At 41.5% G+C, this 27,962-nt stretch overlaps 3 protein-coding genes across 4 annotated transcripts; all 3 read right to left on the bottom strand.

Annotated features, from left to right (window-relative positions):
* Positions 1 to 375: 375 nt before the first annotated feature.
* Positions 376 to 5,770, bottom strand: LOC115134050 (probable polypeptide N-acetylgalactosaminyltransferase 8). Of its 2 annotated transcripts, none has more exons than XM_029667617.2 (11): positions 5,473 to 5,770; positions 4,846 to 5,092; positions 4,507 to 4,673; positions 4,241 to 4,424; positions 3,943 to 4,140; positions 2,650 to 2,764; positions 2,277 to 2,462; positions 1,975 to 2,112; positions 1,219 to 1,314; positions 958 to 1,125; positions 376 to 736 (listed from the first exon to the last, which is right to left on the bottom strand). In XM_029667617.2, the coding sequence occupies exons 1-11, from the start codon at positions 5,753 to 5,755 to the stop codon at positions 602 to 604; spliced, it is 1,917 nt and encodes a 638-aa protein (XP_029523477.2). In that variant the 5' UTR covers positions 5,756 to 5,770; the 3' UTR covers positions 376 to 601. The 2 variants fall into 2 exon arrangements, with proteins under 2 accessions (XP_029523477.2, XP_029523479.1); XM_029667619.2 differs by having other exon boundaries at positions 4,241 to 4,421; positions 5,473 to 5,744.
* Positions 5,771 to 6,518: 748 nt separating this feature from the next.
* Positions 6,519 to 10,655, bottom strand: LOC115134051 (NADH dehydrogenase [ubiquinone] 1 alpha subcomplex subunit 9, mitochondrial-like). The gene is made up of 11 exons (XM_029667620.2): positions 10,553 to 10,655; positions 10,019 to 10,189; positions 9,204 to 9,301; positions 8,970 to 9,061; positions 8,547 to 8,688; positions 8,337 to 8,439; positions 7,917 to 7,987; positions 7,770 to 7,846; positions 7,320 to 7,415; positions 7,004 to 7,070; positions 6,519 to 6,817 (listed from the first exon to the last, which is right to left on the bottom strand). The coding sequence occupies exons 1-11, from the start codon at positions 10,605 to 10,607 to the stop codon at positions 6,647 to 6,649; spliced, it is 1,143 nt and encodes a 380-aa protein (XP_029523480.2). The 5' UTR covers positions 10,608 to 10,655; the 3' UTR covers positions 6,519 to 6,646.
* An 872-nt stretch (positions 10,656 to 11,527) lies between these two features.
* Positions 11,528 to 24,700, bottom strand: LOC115134049 (dual specificity tyrosine-phosphorylation-regulated kinase 4-like). Its single transcript, XM_029667616.2, has 13 exons — positions 24,244 to 24,700; positions 21,496 to 21,570; positions 19,739 to 19,891; positions 19,152 to 19,466; positions 18,383 to 18,519; positions 17,098 to 17,238; positions 16,112 to 16,250; positions 15,837 to 15,918; positions 15,531 to 15,703; positions 15,336 to 15,396; positions 14,685 to 14,814; positions 14,242 to 14,414; positions 11,528 to 14,141 (listed from the first exon to the last, which is right to left on the bottom strand). The coding sequence occupies exons 1-13, from the start codon at positions 24,265 to 24,267 to the stop codon at positions 13,909 to 13,911; spliced, it is 1,836 nt and encodes a 611-aa protein (XP_029523476.2). The 5' UTR covers positions 24,268 to 24,700; the 3' UTR covers positions 11,528 to 13,908.
* Between the last annotated feature and the right edge of the window lie 3,262 nt (positions 24,701 to 27,962).

Here is a 27,962-nt window from a genome sequence, read left to right as displayed (position 1 = left end):
CAGCTGTAATTGCTGCAAAAGGTGGCTGTGGGGGTGAATAGTTATGCACGCTCAAGTTTTCTGTCTTTTTTTCAACAACAAAAATTCAAAGTGGTGTTGTTGTGTAAATCAAATGATACAAAGCCCCATAAAATCCATTTGACTTCCAGGTTGTAAGGCAACAAAATAGGAAAAATGCCAAGGGGGAGAATACTTTCGTTAGCCACTGTATTTTATGAATGACAAAACATGTGCAACACTGACAAGAAAGCAATGCTAAGACCCCCAAAAATATGTTTGTGTGTATGCATTCAATATACAGTGCATGGTACATGTTAGGTTATTATGTACACATTGGTAGCTAAAAGCTGATAATTAGAACCACCATCAACAAGATTATTTTACAATGCAATCTTTTATTCTGTCTGTTTGTGTCATGTTTTTCAGAGAAAGAGAATAATGCAATTGTCTACATTGGATGTTTGTTGTCAATACCCTGCGTAAAATCAATTTTGGATTTTCTTTTGGCAAGATATTGTTTGAAACAGTTATGATAGATAACACAAATGTCAAATCTAGAATTTCAGGAATGTGACCCCAACAACTTGTCCATGGGTTTGTTTTAGAACTCTCTTATGACATGTTGAATTCTCCAGTTTTGCCCAGTGCATTGTTGGATGACCAGCATATAGTATGAGTTTTGTCCCTGGCCAATCTCAAGACACCTATTTGTGTGTGTGTTCCTGATGGCTTGACCCTGGAAAAACAAATACATATATAAAATAACTTTGGATGAACTTTGCATGCTTGTTAAGTGAATGCTGTTATGAATAAGGCTTTGATGGAACTGTGTTTGGGTGTGGTGCATAGACCACTGTTCTAGAGCACGTTTTGGACAGGACCGAGTTAAGGAAACCCTGCTCCAGAAGATAGCTCTAAAATGTATGATCTAGACCCACAGGTCTGATTACAGGTTACCTGTTGGAAGTCCCAGTGCTTGTGTAGTCCTCTCTCCGTTGCCAGTTTACAATCATGCAGCGTTGGTATATTTCCAGTGCCAGGATCCACTAGACACCGGTTGTTGTTGTACTTGTGAGACTTAATCCCACCCACGTAGATCTCCCCATCAGTGTTGTAATAACATTGCTGTGGATAAGAAGTTGTCAACAGACGGGGAGAACGGATTTTTTGGCACAAAATTATATAATACACAGACACATACACAGAATACAAACATACCTGTGGTTGATAGAAATGACATCCATAAAGAAGGGGTATATTCCCAGGGACAGTCCCCTCATCAATACAATGGCTCTGCAGGAGGTCATTCTGCAGCTGGAGGTGCCAGAAGAAGGTATGTTTAGGCAAGAATATTTGGTGGTACACTAATTCCCTCTTACACTATCGTGCCCAGCCAAACCAAACTGTACCGGCTCTTGATATTTTCTTTTCACATTGCCCTTTAAACCATGGTGGATGTGTAACCAGGCCTTCTCAATACAGGTAGGTTTGGCTCCACTAAGAAGATCTGTTTCCATGACTCTGCTGTGTTTAGACTGGCAGCTCAATACTGATTTGTAACTTTCTTTGCAAATTTTTGTTTGTTGTTGTTGACAAATCAGCTCTGAAAAAGGTCTGATGTGATTGGTCAAAATATCAATTAGTGGAAAAAATATCAGAATTGGGCTGCCTGTCTAAACGCAGCCCGATTGTTTAGTTTTATGACTGCTTAATAAATATCCACCATCAAATTAGAACATTTGATTGTTACAACTGTTTGTCATTGTCTGTCTTTGTTTTAGTGTGCAACCATGAACATAATGAACCATGAACATAATGGAATGGAATCATATACCATTAATCCTTAAAACTCATTTGGTTAAACATTGTTTGGCATTTACCTAGCAAATTTCAGAGTTATAAAAAGTTGTCAAAGTTATAATTCTGTACATTGTATTAATCTGGTGAGGGACTTAGTAATAATGTAACCCTTACTCCTCCATAGGCCACTAGCTCCTCCCAGGTGGCCAGTGTAGGATACACGTTATCCAGGTACCACTTGAAGGGCTTACATTCAAGCTTTTCTCTGAGCTTCTTCCTCTCTGACACATCGCCGATATCAATCCCATGATCCTAGGAGACATACATCACAAAAATAATACTGTTAGAAAAACATCTCATCAAAATGATTTCCACAGGCTATTTATAGGAAAGAAAGATTGTCTTGTTTTTTTTATGGGCAATTCCAGTCAGTGTATTCCGTTTCCATGGAATTGCCCTCATCTCAATTTCCCTACCTTCAACGGAAGATTCCAAGCAATGTTCACATTACTTTTGTAGTCATCCATCCAGATCGCAGCTACCCTCAGTGCATTCCTTCTCATGATGTAACTCAGGTCAGGTGCGTACGGTTTGTGTGCCCTCTCAATGTGTGCGATCTTAGAACAAGGCACTACCTCTATGCTTCCTCCACACAGCCACACCTGGAATAAAACAGACCAGATCACCGCAAAATGTTATTGAAGATATGAGACAAAACATTCTCTGATATGTGCTTGTAAAATGACACAAATCTAATACATACCCAACTGAGGACAATTTCCTTAACTACTTGACATCAGATATTGTAATTTGTGCAGCCATTATGCCATGGTAACCAGCTCAACCTACCCTGATTCCCAGCTCAACATTCTCTCCTCCATAGATTTTCATTCCACCATCAAGTACCCCAATCTCTCCAAGGAAAAGTCGATGTGCCACAAAAATACCCATGACAGAAGGACTCCTATAAAAAGAAGTCAGTGAGTGATTATGTGGAACCAACCAGCAAGTAAAAGCACTGCTACAAGAAGTAGGAGCTACAACAGACACACAATACACATCATTGAAAAAACATGCAACAATTTCAACGATTTTACTGAGTTACAGTTCATATAAGGAAATCAAGTCAATTGTTCGCTGTAGCTTATTCCTGCCCATACCAAAACCTCACCGCCACCATTGGGCACTGTTCACAATGTTGACATCAGCAAACCGGTCAACCCACACGACACCATACACACTGTCTGCCATCTGCCCGGTACAGTTGAAACCGGTATTCATCCATGAAGAGCACACTTCTCCAGCTTGCCAGTGGTCATCGAAGGTTAGCATTTGCCCACTGAAATCGGTTACGATGCCGAACTGCAGTCAGGTCAAGGCCCTGGTGAGGACGACGAGCACGCAGATGAGCTTCCTTGAGACAGTTTCTGACAGTTTGTGCAGAAATGTTTTGGATTGTGCAAACCCACAGTTTCATCAGCTATCTGGGTAGCTGGTCTCAGACGAATCCGCAGGTGAAGAAGCCAGATGTGGAGGTAATGGGCTGGCATGGTTACATGTGGTCTGTGGTTGTGAGGCTGGTTGGATGTACTGCCAAATTCTCTAAAACGATGTTGGAGGTGGCTTATGGTAGAGAAATTAACATTCAATTATCTGACAACAGCTCTGGTGGAAATTCCTGCAGTCCGCATGCCAATTTCACGCTGCCTCAAAACTTGAGAAATCTGTGGCATTGTGTTGTTTGACAAACTGCACATTTTAGAGTGGTCTTTTATTGTCCCCAGCACAAGGAGTACCCGTGTAATGATCATACTGTTTAATCAGATTCTTGATATGCCACACCTGTCAGGTGGATGGAATATCTTGGCAAATGAGAAATGCTCACTAACAGGGATGTAAAGATATGTGTGTCCAAAAATTAAGAGAAATAAGCTTTTTTGTGTGTATGGAAAATTTCTGGGATCTTTTATTTCAGCTCATGAAACATGGGACCAACACATTACACGTTGCATTTATATTTTTGTTCAGTGTACATGGTATTCTTCTGCAATTCCTATTGACTGCTACTAATCAATACAGTACATGTGAGACAATAAGTCTCATAGTGATGGGGCTGGATGCTACATAGTGGACGTCACTTACTTCCCTGGTTGTGATTCATCATGGAGATCGTTCCACTCTGGTCTGAAGGACTCGTACATGCACCACAGGGGCCAGTCAAAACCGTGTGCATTGGCCCAGTAATGCTCCACCTGCAGGTCATCAAAACCGACCTTGTCAAACACCGGAGTCACCACAGTGGTCCTGTCTGCTTTGATCCTGGCTAGCAGTGGCTCTGCCCTGTAAGCGTGGACAACAGCAAAAGTCAATCAATCAAAGATAAGCAGACAGATGCTGCCCAAGTAATGTATGGGAAACACCATACACACATGGCACTTACCACCCCACGTTGACTTCAATGTGGGCATCCAGAATGGCCACTGTATCGGCGGTGGCGTGCTCCCACCCTGAGATGCGGGCTTGAGTCAGTCCCATCTGCTGCTTGTGTCTCACCCTTTTTATAAGGCCCGGCCTTTCCTTGTGGATGAGCTCTATGTAGGCAGCTAGCTTTTCTCCCAGGTCTTCTGTGGAGAGAAGAGATTCATAATCAAGACTATAGACAAATACTTACTCCACTAGTAATGGAATGGTGTCTGTGAGATGCACCATTGGAGCTGTGGTCGTCCACCAGAATGATTTCTCTCAGCAGGTGTTCAGGGGTTCGGTCGATGATGCTGCGGATGGCCCGTTTAATGATAGACAGGGCCTCGTCCAGGTAGATCAATACCACAGCAATACTAGGAAGGTCCTTGGGGTATTTCTTCTGCAAACATCTGAGTGTTGAGAGATTATTTAGAAGGCATACCACCACCTGTGCTTTGTGTCTTACCATTTATCAGACAGTAACAATTAAATGTCCTCCTCATTTCATCAAGTCATGACCAAGCAGCGTAGTTACGGTCATGACCATAGCAAAGTTACAGTCCTGATTACAGTTAGTTTAACCTGTTGTCTCGTGTATCTGGCAGCTCTCTGTTGAGTGGCAGTTGGTCACTCAAGAAGACGTTGTATCCATATCTCTGGAACAGGGCCTCGGCCTCTCTCTGCTCCTCCTCTGAGAGGTCATCACCCCACTTTGTAAACAGGTAGGAGTTGGGATACAACTGGGGCACCACCATCTTCTTTGCCTCTGTTACCACAACTTCTTCCCTTGTTGGGGGGTCTTTCTGATATTTAGATTCTATTAATTCGGCTGTGGACAAAATGCTCACAGGTATTACTGATGCCACTGAGGAAAACTATGTGACAATGTTATTGGCATGAGTGTCATCTATCAGTAGAAGACTAACAACAATACGAACCAATTCCCTTTTGTTCTTAAGTAACACTTGATTTTACAGTTTTTCTGAGTCACTGGCAGATTAATTTAATGATTGACTGGATTATTTTAGCTCATATTCAGAAGCATATTACCCATGCAACATAACATAAATATTGCAGAAATGCATTCCAAGAGTCACAATCCCCCCAAAAATCACTGTGCATATTGTCACGTACTTCAGTAAAGAATACTGAAATGCAAAGAATGTATGTCAAGATGGCGATTGAGAACACTTACATAGAAACACTTACATAGTTTGTTGAGGTTCTTTTCAATTCTCTCCAGTCTCGTCATCAGCACAGTCTTGGCAGTCTCTTTTTGATGAAGCCTTTTTGTATTGGAAGTGGAACTCACTGCCTGTTTCATATAGACAATATACATGATGAGTGGAATAATGGCTCCAAAAGTGATTCCTACTCCTCGCAGGACGTTGAGCTTCATTGCTACCTGTCGACAACCAGCCTGGTTATGTCCCTTTGTCATATACATTGATTCAGTAACTGTGCCCTCTAAAGACGTTACAACTCCCTCCATGTAATGCCATAAAATACTTCTTATCTAATCAACAAAGAATACATGTGCCTATAAAAAAAAAAAAGCAAATCACCATTGATTTACTTAACAGTTATGGAGAGTTGACAAGGTAGATCAACCGTTAACATAACACATTACAAAGAAAAGGCACAATAATTTAATACCAAGATTTCAACAGCCACGCTGTCTTCATCAGGTTATAATGACAAACACTGCGGGTCACTAGTTTATATAGTGTCAAACCACACAGAGATGTCTGTAATCATGGCCGGCTGTGGTTTGATTTCATAATATCAATAGTACATATACAAAAGCATGAATGGATAACATACATTCATAAACAATTAGGCTACATCATATAGGTCTACAAACACAAGCATGATTACACAAACACACATGTTAAGACCAGATATGTGATGTAGAACATCATTGATAATTGCTGAGGGAAACGTGGACATAACAGTTGAAATCTTATCAGTTGGTGTGGAGGTGGAGACTTTGTGTGTAGTGGGACTGTGGGAGGGGCTCCATAAAAACAGATAGTGAGTTACTGGAGGAAAGAATAGATTGCTGAACCTTGCTGACTCAAAGTCCTAAAGCACCGCCCAGATGGTGGTTTCAAAGTACATCTCCTTAATAAATAGTGATGCACATGTTACATTACATGGGAGTGTGTTAAGGTGACTGATTATTTAGACTTATATATATTTTTGCTACACAATGAATGCTGTTGTAATGGATCCATGGAATCATAACGACAAAATAGTTTTAGACGATCATCTGTTATTTATTTATGTACAGATTATTTGTAAAAGAAGACAGCACAGTTGTATAGGAGGATCAGCCTGTGGCTATGGTGGTGGTGTTGGGCGGTCAGACAAGACGGGCTACTCAATAGTTGACTGTCTTGGCTGGCTTGGTATCGGCCAACTCGGCCTCCAAGAAGCGGAAGCGGCGATGGCGACGCAGGACCTCGATAGCTTTCTGCTCTATGGAGGCAGGGATAATGCCTAGGTCCTCTAAGCCAGGAAGCCCTGGATACTTCATATCTGTGGTATGGAACTGGAACAAACACATTCAGGTCATTACACAAATCCAAGAGAAAGTTTAAACATATTTCCTTCATTCACATTTCTTCAACGTGTGGCCCCAACAACATGAAAGAAAATTCCAATTGACCATAATTTGTATAAAATGTGCTTTTTACAAAGATGCTTATAATATGCTGTTTATGTTGCATTTTCTTACTCGATCTACTTTGTCAGGAGTTGTCCAAGGCTCGAATGGGTTCATTGCAAAGAAACGTGCAACTAGACTGAAACCAGAGATAAAGACATGTTAATCATACCGTATCTGATAGTATTGCATTTAAACAAACCAACAGGTTCCTTGTTCCTTGCCACCTCACATCCACTGGTCAAACTTGAGGCTTTTTGTGTTCTAAACATACTAACAGCTTGGCACACCACTTCATCAGTCAGCTTATAATAGTACGTACACAGTTCATTTTCCCCCGAGGACCATTTAAGATACCATGCAGAACCAGAAGCCGGTGCATACTCACTGATAGAGAGGGCGTGGGAGAGGGTAGGGCACAAAGGGCCTGTGTGCCACAGCATACACGTACTCCACCAGGTCATGAAGGAGATAACGGTTTGGTCTGTGTGGCAGGAAAACAAAACTAACCAAAAGGCTGACAAACATTTTGGTTGCGACATCTCTCAATTCTGGTGGTTGACGTTTCTAAATAATGTACTGCATGTGTGAACATGAAACTGCCATCACACAATCATATATTTTATTCCACACCCTGGGTGAGTACAAGATACAAACCCATGCAATAAAGCAACTCATCTAGTCGATGAACAATCGTTTTTATGATTTATACCTAGTTGTTGAAAATGAGCAGTTTCAAATTAATGGATAGAATTTTACTTCATTTCCTGAACTGACTGGAAATGCAATTGACATCCCTAAAAAACAGCCAAAAGTCAAGCCCATTTCAAGTCCTTACCCAACTAGTGCATATGTCTTGCCATTGGCATCAGGGTCCTTGATGGCGTTGATGATAGCCATGGCCACATCTACCACCTGAAAAGAGCAGACAGAGTGAGTCTTGAGTAACAGACATGGCTGACATCATGAGATCAGACACACTCACGTGAACAGGCTGCTTCACCGTCTTCTTCCCCATGGAGATGAGAGGCACAGCTTTCCCAAACCAACGCATGTCTGTGCAACAAAGGAAAAAACAAACATTCAAACAATGACTGAACTCATCCCCTTTTAAACAATAATAGCATTGCATCAAGACCAATTGGAGCCGATACATCACCTTACAAAATCATTATTTTGGTTTGTTTTGCCAATACACTGAAAATTCAAGAGTTCAACTATGCAACAGCCCCCTCAACCGTTTGTAGGCCTATACAGTCAACAGAGGCTGTGTAATTACGTCAACATATTCCCACAAATTCAGACACTGTCTACTTAAGAGTTCTGACAGATCACAATCTTATTCAACTTTTTAACCATTTTTACTCTGGGCCACACAGAAATGAACTACGCTCTGCTTATTTACTGGCAAAATGGTTGAAGAATCTGTCCTCCCTTCCAAACATCTCAGCAGGCTTCATGATGATGGCATCAGGGAATTCATCTCTCACAGCTGTCTCACCTACTGCCTACAAGGTTACATCACACACATTACATGATATTTCTGCACAATGACATGCCAGAAAGAAATATGTCCAAGAAAGAGAGTTCAACAGAGCTCTGCATTAGCCAGTACCTTATTCCTAAGGTATTTGGAGGGGCTGCGGATGTCAGCGTTGAGGTGAGATATATGGATCAGCTTTGTGATGCCTGCCTCCCGGGCGGCTATGGCAATCTGCTGAGGGATGCTCACGTAGGTGTCCTCAAAGGGATAGTTCCTTTATACAGATAGGAAGAGGAAGAACAGAACACTGAGTAAAGCCAAGTACAACAAACGTTTCACAGAAGGTCATAATATAAGTGTTCCTAATGGTGGAAGCAGGGTTGAGGTTCTTTGCTCCACTAAGAAGTAATTCAAGCCTCTGGTGTAGTTAAAAGTAGGTTGATTCATATAGTGATGGAGCAACTCTTTAGGTGAATGTTCACCACCAGTGGGTTCTTTTTAGCAACCATGTACTTTTCTAAAATATGTTTGTGTATACAGTCAGTTGGGCCATACTTGGTTTCCCACTCTCGTCCCACCAGGTTGATGACCACATTGGAGTGAGCCAATGCTTTTCTGATAGAATCCTTGTTCCTGGCATCCCACTCCTGAAATATAGCAAGGCGGAGTGCACATATGAGGCTTGAGGGTAACCTGGCATGAGAAAAACCAACACTTAGCTAACAAATGAAGAGATTTGAAAGTGAAGTGATTAATGACGTCACATCTGATAAATAGTATTTTTCTCACCATAAAGATGACCTGTCCTAGATCCCCCATGGGCCTGAGATACATGAGGTCATACTGGTCACACCGGTGAGGAATCACAATCTGAGAACCCATACGACCTACAAAACCACCAGACAGGTCAACAAACACATAACTGCCCCGTAGGAAAGACAAGTATGCAGTCCCTGCAGTGTAAACAAAGAGGATTGTCACAAAACCAAAGAAATTAATGCATCCCTCACAAGCACAAATAAACATAAGAAATAAATTGAAGAAGACCACAGAGCTGCCATGTTTTTATTTAACCTTTATTTAACTAGGCAAGTCAGTTAAGAACAAATTCTTATTTACAATGATGGTCTACCCGAAAGGCAAAATACCTCCTGCGGGTATAAAAAATAAATAAAAAAACATAAATATAGGACAAAACACACATCACGACAAGAGAGGCAACACAACACTACATAAAGAGAAACCTAAGACAACATCATAGTGTAACAGTCTAACTTTAGTCCGTCCCCTCGCCCATACCCGGGCTCGAACCAGGGACCCTCTGCACACATCAACAACTGACACCCACGAAGCATCATTACCCATCGCTCCACAAAAGCCGCGGCCCTTGCAGAGCAAGGGGGACCACTAGCTAGCCATTTCACATCCGTTACCATAGCAAGGCAGCAACACATGACAACAACATGGTAGTAACACTTGACAACAACACAACATGGCAACAACATGGTAGCAACACAACATGGCAACAACATGGTAGGTACACAACATGGTAAATTAAAAGGTTATCATCTGAAGGCTTCGGGACTGATGATGGTGAAACTCACCCAGGCGGTTGACAACATATCTTCCCAGGAAGCCGGTGGCTCCGAAGACTGTGGCTGCTACCCCACTGGAGGAGGAGCGCCCCCCTTTCCCTCTGGGGATGACAGCATGGTGGACCGTTCTCTGCTGGACTGTCACAGGGACGGCTGATAGCACCACAGGGGAGCAGGAACCTGCAGGGGGAGAAGTACAAGCAGAGGGGGTGGGGAATCTCTGATGGTTGTACTGTATTCAAACTGCCAACATCACAAATGAACAACCAACCAAAACATAGGCCTTCTTAGCAAAAATGTCTGTGGCACAAACTGATATCTTATATATGACATGGTGCTAGAAATTAGACAACTTGTCGTATTCGTAAGCAAGAGCTAGCTATCCGGTTAACTTAGGTTATATCACAAAAAGGGTCACAGAGGGTAGCAATGTCGCTTAAAAACGATTATCTGTTCAAATTAAACATTCTTTCAACTATCTCTCAACAGTGCAGTTATCGGTGCATGTCTATCATCTAAAAGTGCATGTCTTGTGTTACTCACTTGAAAACCTGGGAAGGACACTCGCAGGACGGCTAACGAGCGCAGCGGCCGCCATGTTTCTTCTGGCGCTTCTTGGTACGGCAAGTCAGAAGGGTCTAGGTTTTGCGTGAGTTAATGAACTCGTTTGTTTGAGAGGGTTACATTTTCAACATGTTGGCAATGTAACAGTATTTTTCTATATTGTAATCACTATTCTGAAATATAACCAGCCAGCCAGGGATTAACCTAACATATCAGGCGTAAACTATACATACTGTATATATATATTGTTTCCACTTATATTCTCATTCAATAGTGTAACTCTTTAATCTCTTGTGACTAAGCTAGGTTTCCATCCCATTGGCGACATATTTTCAATCGAATATTCTAAAATCCGTATAAAAATAATATGCTCATTTTCCCACCAGAGATGTGTTCCATCAATTTGACGGGTTGGGGATAAAAACTGTGAGTGATGACGTAGTCCACATACAAATACCTTTCGCGGTAAAATTCCCATGTAAACGAATAAAAAATACAAGTTAAATGGGTTTCCATCGCACTTCCAACTCTACTGATGGTTTTCTCACCAAAAAGTGTTGCGTGATATAGAGAGTGTGCCCACTCTGGTATTTGCACGTGCTCTCTAGTCTAGCCAACATCTCGCAAATACAGTGCGGGTAGCTCAAAGCCTATGATGAGATTATTATGGACTAAAAAGTGAGTTTGTTTTTATTTGTCAAACGGCAGCCAAGCATCGATGTTCATGTAACCAGAATAAGACCCTCGATGTTTATTGGAAAGGAGCATCAAGCTCATCATCTTCAGTTGTGTGTGTAAAATCATAGGGGAAGCCAGGAAAGAAAAAAGACATAGGCTATTACAATCTATGTGTTGTGATTGTTTGCTCTATAATGTGTTAGTTCATATGCCCTGACACCGTGATATATGCATATAGGAATAAGGTTGAGACAAGAAGAAGACACAGTGGCAGAATAAATTCAACTACATCTTTGTTTCATCACAAAACCGGAGAGCAACTTCTGTCCGGTGAAGTCCACAAAACATATTGCATGTAACAAACAATTACCTACAGCATATTCAAGTAAGGTAATGTTTCCGAAATGTTCGGTCTACTTAACAACTATTGATTTAAAACAACGCAGAGTTATCGAAGTCGCAAAGAAAACAGGCGCTGCCTCTACTATTCCAGCACCATTACAACTTCAACATTTCAACACCATCTAATCACCTATGCTTAGTCTAATACAGTGACAACTAAAATATACCAAAAACAATTTAGTCCAATCAATTTAAGCTAAATATGATGTGGCTGTCCATGGTACTGATTTATCTGTGTGTGTTGTGTGCGTGTGTGCGTGAGTGCTTGCTTGTAGAAAAAATCAGGTTGACTACCTGTACAGACATGCCAATGCCATCCTCTTTCATGTTACCGACTCTGTTACCGACTAAACCGACTCTGTCATCACCTTGCACTTTCACCACCCTGTGAAGTTCACCATCATTTATTCAATCTGTCGTCTAGTAAACTGCATGCTTTCGGACCACACAAAATGTCATCGCGTGACTCCAAGTGTTATTACGTTAATATTTGCGCATAAAAGCGTTTCCACGGACATTTCTCGCATATTACATTTTACCGACATAAAAAGACTCACATTGCCCAGCGTATTTTGTTTTGTCGACTTTTGTAATGTATACCAACAGATGTTGTTTCCATCAGGCCTGTCATTTATCCGACATGTACTTTACCCACATAAATTTGGATAGAAACCTGGTTACAGTCAATTCATTTAGTTGTCTCCCCCATTAAGATACATACAGATTATGGTGACTCTCCCTGTAAACTTGTGTAGCCAGGTCATTTATCAGATGCAAGGAAAATGACAGCATACATTTCACAAAACACTGTACCTCATCATTACAGCTACAAAGAGCTTATGTCACCAATACCAGGATGTTCTGGTCTATATGCTCTATTTTCTTTGTCATTATGTTGACTTCTAGAAACTGCCATGGGATAACACAAAATTATGCAATTCCCTCACTGAATGTTTCCTGGCAAGCTACAATATATAATTGATTACACAACTCTCACTTGATTACTTTTTGGGTAACTTTTTTATGTGGAGAATCTGTCTTTTATCCCAGGTAAATACATAGGTAAAGTGCAAGGATTATAACACTGCAAAGCACAAACTATTAATAAAATGATTGTCTCTCAGTGTCTAATCGTTTAAAAAAAAATTACAAACACAAACATAATCGAGTATAAAATTATTCTTTCATACATAGATAATACAAGTAAAACCTGAACAAGTAAAACCTTGTCTAAACTTTACAATAACCTGTAACATACATAATGTTCTGTATTACATACATCAAAAATCACAGCAGGTACATATGTACAGGGAAAACAAGCCATTACAAACATAATTTCTATGTCTGAATAATCATCACCATAATGACCATTATAACTATGTAATATCATTCCAATAGCATTATTCAATCTAGTAAAGATGCAGGACATAAAGGTTTGAATAGAACATGTTTCTTACAGGGCACAGCTGAGCTGAAAGATCAGCAGTGACAGAAATACTTTCTTTGGCTCAGCTAATATTGCACACGCTCCTTCAGAAACGAATAACCATTTTAGAAGGAAGAACTTTTTTTTGAAGCCATGCAAAATATTGCACAACGTAGCTGCTTTGTTTTGGAATTTCTACACAAAGTACAGCAGTAAAATAAATAAATAATATACTTTAAGAAGTCAATGAATGGAAAGAAGATGAAGGCCATTGAAGGCTGAAACGTTAATCTTTTTAACTTGTTTAAATAAAACAATACATTTTTAATGGTGAGCGAGCATTGCATCTTTTCCTTTTCAAAGAAGTCAATGTACACTAGCTGGGGTTGAGTATTGTGATCTGGGCCACAAAAGATGCACATAACAAAAGCATAATGCTGTCGTACCACGGTATTCCTGAATTGTAACTTTAACTGATCCTGTCACTGTCTCTCTGCCTCCTTTAAACAGTAAACAAACCATCAACAATAACGAATGTTTGAATCAGGATTGGTAGCTTGCCAAACTATGAATATTTGCTCTTCTCCATGACACGTAGACAGTGCATTCAGTGGGATACTCAGAACAGCTAAAGTAACTCTATAGATTGTATAGAATGAATCTCATAGCCACAGGAATATCACAAAACAGGAGGTCCCCTGTACATGACAACAGTATGCATTATCTTCTGTGTCTGGTTAATGATGTTTAAGTTCATAATGCCTAATGGTGCCCTCCTGCCCCCTCCCTTGTGCTGCTACATGATAGGGGGCAGACACTGGGACAACTCCTAATCTCTGTCAGTGCCCACGTCTAGTTTAGGCTTGATGATGATATGCACGGACCTCTCCCCACTCGCCTCCTGATTGGTGTCCCTGTTGACCTTGGCCACGCCCTCACACAACTCCACCTCTGCAGATGCTCCAATGGGATGCAGTCGCTCGGTGGTCACCATCTTGCCCCCTGCCTTGGCGGAGAGGTATCTTTTCACCTTGTCGTTGCTATCGGACCCAATCTTCTCAGCTGCAAAGTACAGAATGATGTGGTTTAATCCATAAATTGTTTTGACACACTGTGAAGATTTATTTTGAGAGATGAAAGAGAGTGAGAGGCCTGGTCTTACCTGTCCTGTTAGTAACTACTTTGCAGTAAGTAGCCTCATAGTTATTTTCTGTGCTTTCCCTTGGCTTCCAAATCATGGGTTGTGTTTTGGGCCGGGGCTTGTTGAGACAAGCCTCCTGGATCCACTCATGTTGCATCGCTTCGTCTGGTGTCATACGCTTGGTTGGATCCCACCTAGATAGCACAGGAATATACCCTGAGTGTGCGTGGAGAAGATGAAGCAAGCTAATAATAATACATTTCTGGGGGGGACTATATTTGCCCTGCTACACACAAGTGTGTAATGGAAATGTGTTTCTTGCATATCCCAACTCCTCCCGAGACACCCGCAGGGAGTGGGGTCACTACCAGAAATCTCATGACAAAAGTTTTCATGACCCTGAAACCACAGAGTAATAATCCTGTGCTGAATTCTAGATTTCTAGTGTGTCAGTGTTGACGTACGTGAGGCAGTGTTGAAGGAAGTCCAGGAACAGAGGATCGTCGGTCTTCAAAACACTGGCCAGGTCTTTGGAGTTGGGTCGCCTCTTCCGCCCTTTGCTGTTTGTGATGTTTCTGGGGTTTCCTTTGGAGTCTGCAACAAGTCATCAAACACACTAGTTATAGACTTACCAAACCTCATGGTTCAAACACAACCCAGAGATTCATCTGATTAATTCTGGACCTAATACTTTCTTAAGATGTATTGTTGTTCCTAATTGTATACATCATTTTATTTATTTAACTATGTAACTCAGTTAAGACCAAAATCTTATTTACAATGACGGCCTACCAAAAGGCCTCCTGCAGGGCCTGGGACTGGGAGTAAAAATACAAATAAAATCACGACAAACACACATCATGACAAGAAAGACACCACAACACTACATAAAGAGAGACCTAAGACAACAACATAATATGGCAACAACACATGACAACAACTTGGTAGCAACACAACATGGCAGCAGCACAACATGGTAGCAGCACAAAACATGATACAAACATTATTGGGCACAGACAACAGTACAGACAACAGAAAACATTATGTATACAACAACCTTATATATATTTCTGAAGAAACGCATTCTTACTGTACAAATCATAGAAAGTTCTTACCGAAAAACAACCTTCTCCTGGATGCTGTCTGCACAAAATCATTGGGAGGCATTCCAAGTACCTAAGAAATAAAAGAACAGAATGTTCTTGAATGGTGATGGATAAATGGATTCCTAAAAACATTTAACATCAGATACTCCAATTGGCCAGCACTGGGGTCTGAGACTGTATGTCTGCAGGTGATTGGTTGTGTACCTCCATGATGCACGCAATCTGCTCCACCTCGCTCTCCCCAGGAAATAGGGGGAAGCCGGTGTAGAGCTCAGCCATGATGCAGCCCAGACTCCACATGTCGATGGCCATGCTGTAGGGGTGGCCCAGGATAACCTCTGGGGAGCGGTAGAAACGACTCTGGATGTAGGTGTAGACTACAAGGGCAGGCAAGGAGAAAGGGAGGGAGCGGAGTTCATGTTCAAATTCTGTTATTGTATATGACTGCTGTGGCTTTGGAGATTTTAACATGAGACTTTTAAATCAGGTATTTAATCAGGTGAGACACACCTCTCTGCTGCTCATAACAGCTGGACCCAAAGTCAACCACCTTTATATTTCCTTGTCCTTTCTGAGACAGAAGTATGTTCTCCTTTTGTGGGAAAAAGAGAAACAATGTCAATTTGACATATTCCAAGTTACCAAACAAAGTGCAACCAACTTATTTCCTCTGCAGTGCACTGGTACTGTGCATTAGCATGTCTGACTTCTCAGCTGGGTATTCTTTGTGTTGTTACTGTTCCATGCAGAGCCATTACAATGTATGGGGATTTGTGGAACCTTACCGGTTTGAGGTCACAGTGAATGATCTTCTCCTTATACAGCATCTGCAGGCACTTGAGCAGGGAGCGGGTGAAACGACGGATCAGGGCCAGACTGAAGCCCTGGAAGTTGTTCTTCTTGATCAGCTCATACAGGTTGACTCTATAAGAACACAGAAAGACAAGAATTTAGAGAACTGGTCAAATGATAACATGTCTGTCACTATTTCCAGTCTTTCTCTGCGTTTTCTTTTTCCCACCACTGCATAGAGGGTTTGGCCTCAAATGTAATAGTTTATTAGTCCTCTAGAGGCCAGCACTATACTGCATTTTGATATCATGGTATAGCTCAGTCAAATCTAGCAAGACCATGCAGTTTAGTAATAAGATATTTAAAAAAGGAAGTGGACACCATTATGTTGCATGCTGAATCAGATTACTTAACAGTCTTGAATGTCTTAACATTAAGAAGAGTCTCTCAGAGTTAATCTTTGTATTTCTAGATACTTCTGGGATGTACACACTTCTCTGTCCAGTGTAACCGGAGCCTTTACACCCCGAGCAGCCAGAGAAAAGTGATAGAGCCCTAATCAAGGCGTTAACTAAGGGACTGGGTGACGGTAATGTTAGACAGGGTGGCAGTCCAAGACGTCTACTAAAGGTCAGCCAGCCTGGAATAGAAGACTATTTTGTCTCAGAGGGAACCTAACGCTAGTTGAGGCAGATTGTTCTAGGCGGGATGCTCACTTTGCTCAAGTAGTGTAGCATTTTAAGTGACTAGTGACAAACGAGCTGTGTATGTAATAGGGGAGTTGTACCTTGTTGTACCTTGGGAGAGGTGCCTAACCTTGAATACCTTTGATTAACACATTAATTAGTCAGGGTTCCATTTATCTTCTACTGGGACTATTTTGATTGTGTGTGTGTGTGTATGTTTGTGCGTGTGATTGTTTTACTTATCATTTCAGGTGTCTTATCATAGTGTTATACATACCACACACTACACTCACCCTAGCAGCTCGAAGGTGATGCAGAGATGGTTGCGGAAGTAGAAGTATTCTTTCATATGGATGACATTGTGGCACTTTTCCCTGTCTTTCCTCCTCACAGCATCCAGGATCTTCAGTTCCACTAGGGCCTGGTGGTGAAACCTACAGTCCAATGTAAGAGTTAGTTAGAGTTAGTCATGACTCCATTCTGGATTTAACCATTCAAAATCAGAAATGGAAAATCTCCTAGCAAATATTTTTCAATTTGAGTTTTAATCGACTTTGGTGTGAAAAATGATGACAGCTGCAAAGAAGGGAGAATCTCCTCTTCCAGGAGAAACAGGATCTTTGAGAGGGTTTAGTTCAAGACAAGGCCCCAGTGGCGAGACCAAGGCAGCCCTACGGCGGTAAGCACCCATTTTGTTTTCTGCATTATTGAAAAGGATTAAGCCCTGATGACATTTGTATCAATCAAATCAAATCAAAATCAAATCAAATTTATTTATATAGCCCTTCGTACATCAGCTGATATCTCAAAGTGCTGTACAGAAACCCAGCCTAAAACCCCAAACAGCAAACAATGCAGGTGTAAAAGCACGGTGGCTAGGAAAAACTCCCTAGAAAGGCCAAAACCTAGGAAGAAACCTAGAGAGGAACCAGGCTATGTGGGGTGGCCAGTCCTCTTCTGGCTGTGCCGGGTAGAGATTATAACAGAACATGACCAAGATGTTCAAATGTTCATAAATGACCAGCATGGTCGAATAATAATAAGGCAGAACAGTTGAAACTGGAGCAGCAGCACAGTCAGGTGGACTGGGGACAGCAAGGAGTCATCATGTCAGGTAATCCTGGGGCACGGTCCTAGGGCTCAGGTCCTCCGAGAGAGAGAAAGAAAGAGAGAATTAGAGAGAGCATATGTGGGGTGGCCAGTCCTCTTCTGGCTGTGCCGGGTGGAGATTATAACAGAACGTGGCCAAGATGTTCAAATGTTCATAAATGACCAGCATGGTTGAATAATAGTAAGGCAGAACAGTTGAAACTGGAGCAGCAGCATGGCCAGGTGGACTGGGGACAGCAAGGAGTCATCATGTCAATCAAAGTCAAAGAGGAGGAGGCGGACTTCCATTGACACACAGAGTGCATTGGATCACCTGAGAGAGGACTGGTAAAGCAATACAGAGGTAACTCCTTTGGAACACTGACCTGACGACCTGTCGGTACTGACCTCACACAAGAAGGTCAGTTTCAGAGTCTTTGAGCACTGGATGCGTATTCAAGAGCATGTAGCAAAATGTTTTGTTTGTACCTTTTCTTGTTGCGAATGACCTTGATGGCGACCAGCTCTTGGGTCTTGTGGTCCAGACATTTCAGAACCTGTCCAAATGATCCTTTCCCAATCACCTCCAGCACCTCGAAGCGGAAGCCAATGTGGTCGTGCAGAATCTGGATACAGAACAGAGAACATTCAATTGGAAATGTTTGTGTACTGTGTGTATGGTATGTTGGACAATACTTTTGAATACAAGAGCCTCACTGCATGTACTTAAATGGTAGTTCATGAGTTAGTTAACAGTTAGGTAAAGTTAGTTAGTTAGTTAAAAGTTAGTTAAAGTTAAGAAAAGTAAGTTCAATTTAGGTAAAGTTAGTTTAAAGTTAGTTCATAATAATACTGCTCCTGTGTTATTTCATTTGGTTATTTAGCTGAGCATCTGTCATGACTTAACTAGTTTTGTGTGACCTAGAGATTACCATGAATGGGGCATAGGGCCATGAGTCTAAACAATGTTCACAGTCAGTCTCCCTGTAACAGCACAGCCATACAGGATGGAATAAGACACTAACTGCCTGTGGATAGTCAGTTAGACTCACATGGCAGTTTGGCTAGCGTGCATGGGACTTCTGTTCTCGTGCCTTAACATAATTTCACTGCAGATTATTGTGAAGTTGAGAGAAAGGTCAGTTGGATGGTCTGACTGGTCATATCACAGCAAACAAACAAACAAACAAACCTTCTTACACCTTACCCCAAGGAACCACAAGAATCATTTCAATTAAAATCATTGACGTAACTGTACCTTGTTGTAGCTGCCGTGCTCGTCGTCGTAGCCGGCATTCTGAGGAGTTCCGTGAGAGGCCTTGATCTTCTTAGTCTCCAGACCTAGGAACCAGATCTCTGAGTAGTCCATGATCTCCTGCTGCTCAAACTCTGTCAGACGCCCTTGGAAGTGCCTCAGTGCCTCTGTGGGAGACATGGGCAGCCTCTGTCCTTTATAAAGCTTTGCCTCCTCCAGCTTGTTGCTGAGGCCCTTGGTGGTGATAGAGTCAGACAGGTTCTCCACTGAGGAGCCAAACCATGTGGAGAACTGGGAGGAGGGCTTTGGTCTCTCATCCTGCAAATCACAAAAGGGATCAAGAGGTCAGTTGATCTGTCGTTTCAACCCTTTGGCTCAGTCACTAAGCGTAACCCTGATGAAACTTGCTCTCACTTCCTTTTACATTACTGGGATATTGCATGTCAGCTGAGCGGTTTCATCTGAAGATGTATAAACTACCAAGGACTTACTATCATGTCCAATTTACATGTGCATTTACAATTGACAACTGGAGTCAAGTTATAGTGTGACAACAGTATAGTGTGACACAATGTGAAATGTAGCCTCACCTGGTGTGTCTGGTAGTTGTTCTGCACCCCCTTTTTGGCGATGTGGGGCAGGATGCTATCGGACTGCTGGTGGTGGAGTTTGGCATTGCTGACAACAACCTGTATAACCGCGGGCTCCAGCTGGGGCAAGGTCACTACGCCCGAGTTCAATTTCTTCAAGAGAGAGAGAAGGGTTCAAATAAATAAAGGGTTTTTAAAATATGCAGATGAAAACATTAAAAGTATAATAACATTTTGTATCGTCATAACTAGTCTCACTTGCCAGACCCATGGTGCTCTAACCCCAGTTGTGTCCGAGTCACAGCGACTGTTGGAAGAGACTATGTGATCACATACTCTATGGACAAGGTTGGGGAAAAGGAGGGAGAGGGGGAGTTGGAGGGAGAAATAAAGGGAGGTAGAGAGTCCTACATCCGTTCTAATTGTGGTGGCTCAGGTAACCAGGACCCCCAGGGTTGAGGATGGAATTACTCAGCAGGGTGAGTGTGAGGCGGGAACAAAAGCCTGGAGACTGGGCCATGACAGTCTGTCATCGTAGCTGCTGCTGTGGGGGACCTAAACTGGAGCAGGCCTTTCTCTAGCTGCCATGCTGCTTGCTGTAGGAGCACGTTTACATATGTCACTGGCTGCCTTGCAGGCATAGCTAAACGAATGATGGGGAAAGGAGACCTCTTACCTAGGCTACGACAGGGATCATGAGTTTATTGTAAAATTGTACATGCCAGTAAAATATTGAATGACTTCCTACATGGTAATGGCAATGTATCTGCCGATATAACTAACATGTAAATACATAGGTATTATTATGGACAGTTATTGTAAAGTGGAACCAGTAGTTCTTTATCCCTTTGCTTTGGTAACAGCAAGCACAGAAGCAGAAAACACCAGCCCAGTCTATACATAGCAGTGACATTTAATCGCACGTGCACAGGCTGTTGCAGTAGCGTCCAACTTAGTTATGACGCATAGAGACACAGGCTAAATATAGTTCCAAGCACCTGCTACAACAAGCAAATGTTAAATACAGTATTATACCAGCACACAACTGGAGTCAGGGCAGGCTGATTAGGTAATCAAAAGAGAACCATCATGTTCTCCCAGAAGCTTAGCTGGTGCGTAAAACTCGCAAATTCAGCCAAAGATGGAGGTGGAATGGGTTTGCACTCCTAAAGATGTCACATAAAGCTTACTTTATAATTTTTTACTGCATCAAGGATAGTGTACACAGACGTTTCGAGTTTACAGCATTCTTCAGTGTGTAGGTGCAATTTCCTTTAATTCAAAACAGCATTTGTAAAGAACAACAGATGACCAGCAGGCTGATTAGATATAAGGTGCTATCTGGAACCTAAAAGAGTTCTTCGTGTGTCCCCTTTGAATAACCCGTTTTGGTTGCAGGTAGAACCCTTTTAAGTTCCATGTAAAATCCCTTCCAGAGAGTTCTACATGGAACCCAAAATAGCTCTACCTGGAACCAAAAAGGGTTATTCTATTGGGACAACCGAAAAGCCCTTTTGGAACCCTTTTTCTAAGAGTGTAGGCTACTACACTGTGCTCTTAAACACATTGTGTTTTATTGACAGTGAGGACTGCTTTAAGTTCATCACTGTCAATGGAAGGCCAAAGTTATCCCCTTGAGTTGTCATTCACCAAGGGAGGGCACTGCACAGACAGAAAGATACAGAATTGAAAGAGAGTGGGTCTGTAGGGGCTCAAATGCTCTACAGGTCAGGGGTCACCAGTGAGTAAAGGCTCACCTGTGAATAGGGTCGATTGGTTCCCTGTTGGGTCTGGAGCCTGTGTGAGTGTGGGAAAGCCTCTCCTCTAGAAGACTGTGGAGGAAAGGAATATGGGAGACTTCACTTAACATTACATTTACACATAGAACTTCTCTACACCTGTATAAGTCAGTGTGTGGGCGTTGGATGCAGCATTGCCGAGGGAGTCTCCCTCAAATCAGATTCAGTTTTAGTTAAATAGATTCAATATGACTCATAACAAGTCATTGAGGTCTGAATCTGCATTATGAATCGCATATTTCTAATAACCGAAACTGATGAACTTCAAAGTATCTCTGTGAATGAGGAGAATAAATAGCCTGATTGTTGCTGGTGGGTGTTTCAGGCCCAGCACAGCGGTGGGTCTCACAGATAGATACAGTAGTGAAGTAGGATTACTACCATGCAAGCAAAGATGATGCACACTCTCCAAAATTAGAGTATCTTATGCAATTAGCTACCACAGTAGCAATGGTCTCTTTATGATCGGTTTTTCCACAAGATGCATTCCTTTCCTGGAGAATAGGCTTGTTAACCCTCTGATGTTCTATGAAAAGTGTAAGGGTGTGGTAATGATGGTGTAAGGGTGTGGTAATGCTGGTAATGATGGTGAGAGTAGAGGGCTGTTTTAACCTGGCACCAGAGAGATCCTTCACTTCCTTTCACAAAGCTCAATTCAGTCTGATGCTAGGCTTCATGGGGTCATATCAGTCACTGAGATGTATTATCTCTTGTGCCAATGCGACAGAATAGCTAGTTTTACACATGCCTTAATCAGAGGGGAGTGTGTCAACTAACACAGTGTGTTGGATGAGAGACACCATATGGGTGGACTGAAACATCCAGCCCAGATGAGCACAGGCAAAACTCAGAGAGCCAGAGAGGGTTAGACAACGGCTGGCTGGTTAGCAGAGCAGATTGAGAATGGACTTGACCTAAATAACGCTATTGGATTAAAAGGTCAGAAGAATAAAACAGTGGAAAAATATACTGTTTCTCATGAGTTCACTAAATAAACATCCATATGCTTCATATTCTTTATGAAATGACCAATTGCCTCTTACTGACCCATATGTGTTCCTTGACGAGAATATGACCGTATTTTGATTCCCATACATACCCAGGGCAATGTATAAAATGATTTGGCATGGGAAAACTTAGAGTAGTGGAACACCAGTGCCCACCTAGGATTGCCTTCACATTGGCTTGGTTTGGAATCGGAACAAGTCAGCAAACACTCATTCAAATATGAACACATGCAGGATTCACGTGTAACACAACCAATCCCCTGGGAGGATTGTGAGAGTGAAGGTTGTACTGCGATGTCGGCCACTGTGGTAGGGCACTAAACAGGTACTGTACATCTGCTTACTGTAAGCAGATACAAAACCGCTCATCCATTTGAAATGGGCACTCAGCAGACGGGGATTCAAACCAGCGACCTTTCAATTACTGGCCCAAAGCTCTGAAGAGCTAGGCTACCTGCCACCAATTCTAAGCATGCAATAACTCTGTGTTCAAAGGGCAATGATTTGTCTTATATAGGCCTACTGTAGTATTACAATAGTCCAGCATCTGATAACTGAAGTCACTTTTTTTCTGAGGTCACTTGTAGTGTTATGATATGTGTAACCCTGTATTTCTACTTGGGTTGTGGTCATGAGGGGGAGGTGTGCTGGGGGTGTGCTCATCCCCTGAGGGAGGTGTGCTGGGGTTGGGGTCATCCCCTGAAATGTTATCAAGGGTCTGGGTGGGTCAGTAGAGCAATGATGCACAGAGCAACAAAGAAGCTGCCACTAGTTGCAGTGCACATCTGACTGGATACTGGAAAGAGCTTTTGGATTGTTGACATCATGCAGGTCCTTGAAAGGGAAAACATTATTCCTAATATGTCTTTTCTGAGACTCGCACGACACCAGTTACAGAACAGCATGAGGAAAGTAAAGCTTCAACTCCAATGGTAAGGAATGTATTGCAAATATTGAATTGGCAGCGAATGGAAACAACTGTCTAAGAGTTGATAAGCATCAACAACCGATGAAGTTTTAGTAGCTATACAGAAACGTACACATTTTTTGCTCATGAAAAGTAGAGCATCAATCCCACCCAGAAAAGCTGACTGAGAGTTTCAAACTTGATACAGAGAAAATACACTGACTGATTTATAGATGGCTGCTGATCAATGTGACAATGATATTGCAAATAATAAATGACAGATGTCAACAAGGCTAATGTTATTTGTAAAAAGTGGATGAAAGAGTTGCTGTTTTCCTGTCCTTGGTCATTTGGGATAATGTTTATAGTAAAGTTATAACACCATGAATCTAGCCATAAAGTAAGTGTAGACTAAAATAGTTATGGATCATGTCTATCTTGAATACCTTCTCAGATAACCCATAAGCAAACTACTAAATGGGTCATAATATTTAGCTCCTACTACTGTTTACTTATCATAATATTCTGTAATTGAAATCAGTTTGTTAACGTTCAGTGGAAAAGAAAAGTCAATCTTCATACAATTTCAACTACAAAATTAATGTTATATCAGACTTCAGTGGCATAACAAATACATAACTGTCTGATGTTCAAGCAAACGATAAAATAAAATAAAATAAGAGAGAACATAAATGCTGTAAAAAACTGCATTGTCAACATATGTAGCCTAAATATTGAAATAAATAACGGATTGTATGGATATAGATACTCAAAATGGATTATTGACCTCACCTTGTTATTAATTTCGGGAAACATACCGCTTTGAATGTAGCCTACGACTGTAAGTAACTACTGTAAATTCCAGCTAAATGCATGTCGCGAGCACATCTTCAAAAGTCCAGGCGGCTTGTCGCGTTCAGATTCTCTTTAACTTCAGCAGCCCAAGTCAAACCGAAGAGCGATTGTCTCTTGGATCAGCACAAACTGACCGGGTCCTGAAACTCAAACTGCAACAGTCATAATTTTAAACATAGAGTCAGTATTGCTGTTGTCAGGAGGAGATTAGAGAAAGAAGCAAGCTTTAAACTGTCTATTCATCTGACGCGTGAGTCTCTGGAGAGGCCGCCTATTTAGGTTTCTGCAGCTGACAGCTGGGTCTACCCGAAATATGTTTCTTTTCCCGGTTAGGCTGCATATCGTCACCTACATTGGACCAGCAGTCCTAAAATTCAGTAGTGGCCGGTGAGTGTGCGCCATTGCGCGCACAGTAGCCAATAGTCTACCGCAGAGGCTGCATCCCTGTGGATAGCCTACACAGAGTCGCCGTAGGCTACTGAGTTTCTCACATTGCAGTCCTGATGTTTTCAGAGATGCTGATGTCGCTCATATTTTCTCACCTCACAATTTACCATTCACAGACCATTTCACACATTGCTATAACATTTATTGGGTCAGACTATTGCAATAAAAACTCTGTATTGAGGCATAATCACAGTTGACCCGAGATGGGGCAGACACTCTTTTTGTAAACACTGTGAATCATACATTAACCCCTATAAAGCTTTCCCCTATTTCGACCCTCACACGTGTTAAAGATTTGATGAAATTGTAGGTTTGCACTGGCAGACACAAACAGTAAAGGCGTACTGAATTTCATCTCTCCCTGTCTGTCACGCACGCACACATGTACACAAAATAAACCAATTGACAATGCAAAGCCTGTTTCATAATAGGTTATACAGCTTGATAATATGTCAAAGGTTTTAGAACACCTACTCATTCAAGGATTTTTCTTATTTAAAAAAACTATTTTCTACTTTGTAGAATAATACTGAATACATAAAAACTATGAAATAGCACATATGTAATCGTGTAGTAACAAAAAAAGTGTTAAAATATATTTTATATTTGAAATTCTTCAAATAGCCACCCCTTGCCTTGATGACAGCTTTGCACATTCTTGGCATTCTCTCAACCAGCGTCACCTGGAATGCTTTTCCAACAGTCTTGAAGGCCAGCATCCCAGAGTTGCCTCTTCACTGTGGATGTTGAGAGTGGTGTTTTGCAGGTACTATTTAATGAAGCTGCCAGTTGAGGACTTGTGAGGCGTCCGTTTCTCAAACTAGACACTAATGTACTTAGTTGTGCACCGGGGCCTCCCACTCCTCTTTCTATTCTGGTTAGAGCTAGTTTTCTCTGTTCTGTGAAGGGAGTAGTACACAGCGTTGAACAAGATCTTCAGTTTCTTGGCAATTTCTTGCATGGAATAGCCTTAATTTCTCAGAACAAGAATAGACTGACGAGTTGCGGAAGAAAGCTGTGCTAACAATAATTGCAAAAGGGTTTTCTAAAGATCAATTAGCCTTTTAAAACGATACACTTGGATTAGCTAACACAACGTGCCTTTGGAACACAGGAGTGATGGTTTCTGATAATGGGCCTTTGTACGGCTATCCAGATATTCTGTAATAAATCTGCCATTTCCAGCTACAATAGTCATTTACAACAAGGATAGGCGTCCTGTTAGCGGGACACCTGTTGACAACATCTGGTTGAAATTGGAGGGCGCGCAATTCAAATTCATAATCGTAATATTAAACATTTATGAACATACAAGTATCTTATATTGTTTAAAAGCTTAAAATCTTGTTAATCTACCTGCATTATCTGATTTACAATAGGCTTTACAGCGAAAGCATACCATGCAATTGTTTGAGGACTGTGCCCCACATCAACATATTTTTCAACCAGCACAGGCCTCATAAAATCACAAATAGCGATTAAATAAATCACTTACTTTTGAAAATCTTCCCCTGTTTGCAATCCCAAGGGTCCCAGCTACAACATGAATGGTTGTTTTGTTAGATAAAATCATTCTTTATATCCCAAAAAGTCTGTTTAGTTGGCGCCATCGATTTGAGTAATCCACTCATTCAACATGCAGAGAAAGGAATCCAAAAAGCTACCCCTAACTTTGTTCAAATAAGTCAAACTACGTTTCTATTCAATCGTCTGGTATCCTAAAATGTAAATAAACTATAATATTTCATACGGAAAGAAGTATGTTCAATAGAAAAGTAAAATTACGCGCCAACAGACTGATATTGTACCGGGACTCTTTCTACAAAAACTTAAAATTCTTGCTTGTTTTTGAAGAAACAAGCCTGAAACAAAGAAAAAAAGACTGTCTACATCTAGTGTAAGCCATAGGAATTGCAATATGGGAGCTGGAATTACATAGAACCCATAGCTTTCCATTATAAGAGCCTGGGAGCTAAATAAAAAAAACTTTCCGGTTGATTTTTTTGTTTGATGTTCACCTGCCATATTAATTGTGTTATAGTCTCAAACACCATTTTAACATTTCTACAAACCACAAAGTGTTCTCTATCCAATGCTACCAATTATATGCATATACTGGCTTCTGGGCCTGAGTAACAGGCAGTTTACTTTGGGCACGTCAGTCAGGCGGAAATATCCCTAACAACAATGTCTACACTGTATTTCTGATCAATTTGATGTTATTTTAATGGACAAAATGTTTACTTTTCTTGTAATAAAAAACAAGGACATTTCTGAGTGACCCCAAACTTTTGAATAGTAGTGTATATACTTTATATATATATATATATATATATATATATATATATATATATATATATATATATATATATATATATGATTGTAATGAACACGAGGGGAGACAGAGAGCTGGTAATGAACACGAGGGGAGACAGAGAGCTGGTTTCAAGCGCAGGGCGCAGCAGGTATTAATTGCAAAGGACCACAGGAGAAGGCAGGTAGCTGGGTCCAGGGGCAGGCAGAAGGTCATACACAGGAGGTCCAAAAGGGCGACAGTACAGGCAGGGAAAGGCTAGTAACATAGTCCGGGAGATCAGGCAATAGGTAGATAACAGGAAATCCGATAGGCTAATGGTACAGGCAGGGAATAGGCAAAAGGCGTCATTAGTGAGGTGGGCAAAAACTATTATACACGGGAGGAGAAATCACGGGAAACCCAGGGCTCCGAAAGACATGTGTCACCAAACAAACAATACCTCACAGTGATGGGGTGCAAAGAACTGAACTAAATATTGTGTGATAATGACATACAGGTGTGTGAACAGAATTCAGGTGATTGGGATCTGGAGAGTGAGCTGCGTTCAGGGGATGTAGGTGTTTGAGAGTGTGAGCTGGAAAGTGGACTGAAAAGTGAGCTGCGTTCAGGGGATCTACGTGTTTGAGGGTATGAGTTGGAAGCAGATGTTACAATGATAATCAGTATGGGTTGTCCTATGCTGGAAATGAACTGCAATGGAGGCGTATTATGTACCAGCACATAAATGCTTTTAGGTGCACAATAAAAGCACCCCATCTCTTATACTGACCCTGGAAACAGCATGTTTTATTGGCGTAATGGGAGACAACATAACTCGGTGTCCTTCACACCCAAACTTCAATGATGTAAGTGTAAGATGTTTTTCCATTGTGACATAGGGCCAAGACTGAGT

Source organism: Oncorhynchus nerka, linkage group LG9a (genome assembly GCF_034236695.1).
Source record: "Oncorhynchus nerka isolate Pitt River linkage group LG9a, Oner_Uvic_2.0, whole genome shotgun sequence".
NCBI lineage: Eukaryota > Metazoa > Chordata > Actinopteri > Salmoniformes > Salmonidae > Oncorhynchus > Oncorhynchus nerka.
This window is presented reverse-complemented; position numbering and strand designations above follow the sequence as displayed.

Coding starts and splice junctions, on each gene's coding strand:
- LOC115134050 (XM_029667617.2), bottom strand. CDS start 5,755: ATGGAGGGAGTTGTAACGTCTTTAGAGGGCACAGTTACTGAATCAATG. Junction 2,463..2,649: donor ATGTTGAGCTGGGAATCAGG/GTAGGTTGAGCT, acceptor GTTTTATTCCAG/GTGTGGCTGTGTGGAGGAAG. Junction 1,315..1,974: donor AGCTAGTGGCCTATGGAGGA/GTAAGGGTTACA, acceptor TGGCACCTCCAG/CTGCAGAATGACCTCCTGCA.
- LOC115134051 (XM_029667620.2), bottom strand. CDS start 10,607: ATGGCGGCCGCTGCGCTCGTTAGCCGTCCTGCGAGTGTCCTTCCCAGG. Junction 8,689..8,969: donor GGACGAGAGTGGGAAACCAA/GTATGGCCCAAC, acceptor ATCTGTATAAAG/GAACTATCCCTTTGAGGACA. Junction 7,416..7,769: donor AAGACATATGCACTAGTTGG/GTAAGGACTTGA, acceptor CCTGCCACACAG/ACCAAACCGTTATCTCCTTC.
- LOC115134049 (XM_029667616.2), bottom strand. CDS start 24,267: ATGTTTCCCGAAATTAATAACAAG. Junction 21,571..24,243: donor TTCCCGAAATTAATAACAAG/GTGAGGTCAATA, acceptor TTTCCTCCACAG/TCTTCTAGAGGAGAGGCTTT. Junction 15,704..15,836: donor CTGTTATGAGCAGCAGAGAG/GTGTGTCTCACC, acceptor CTGCCCTTGTAG/TCTACACCTACATCCAGAGT.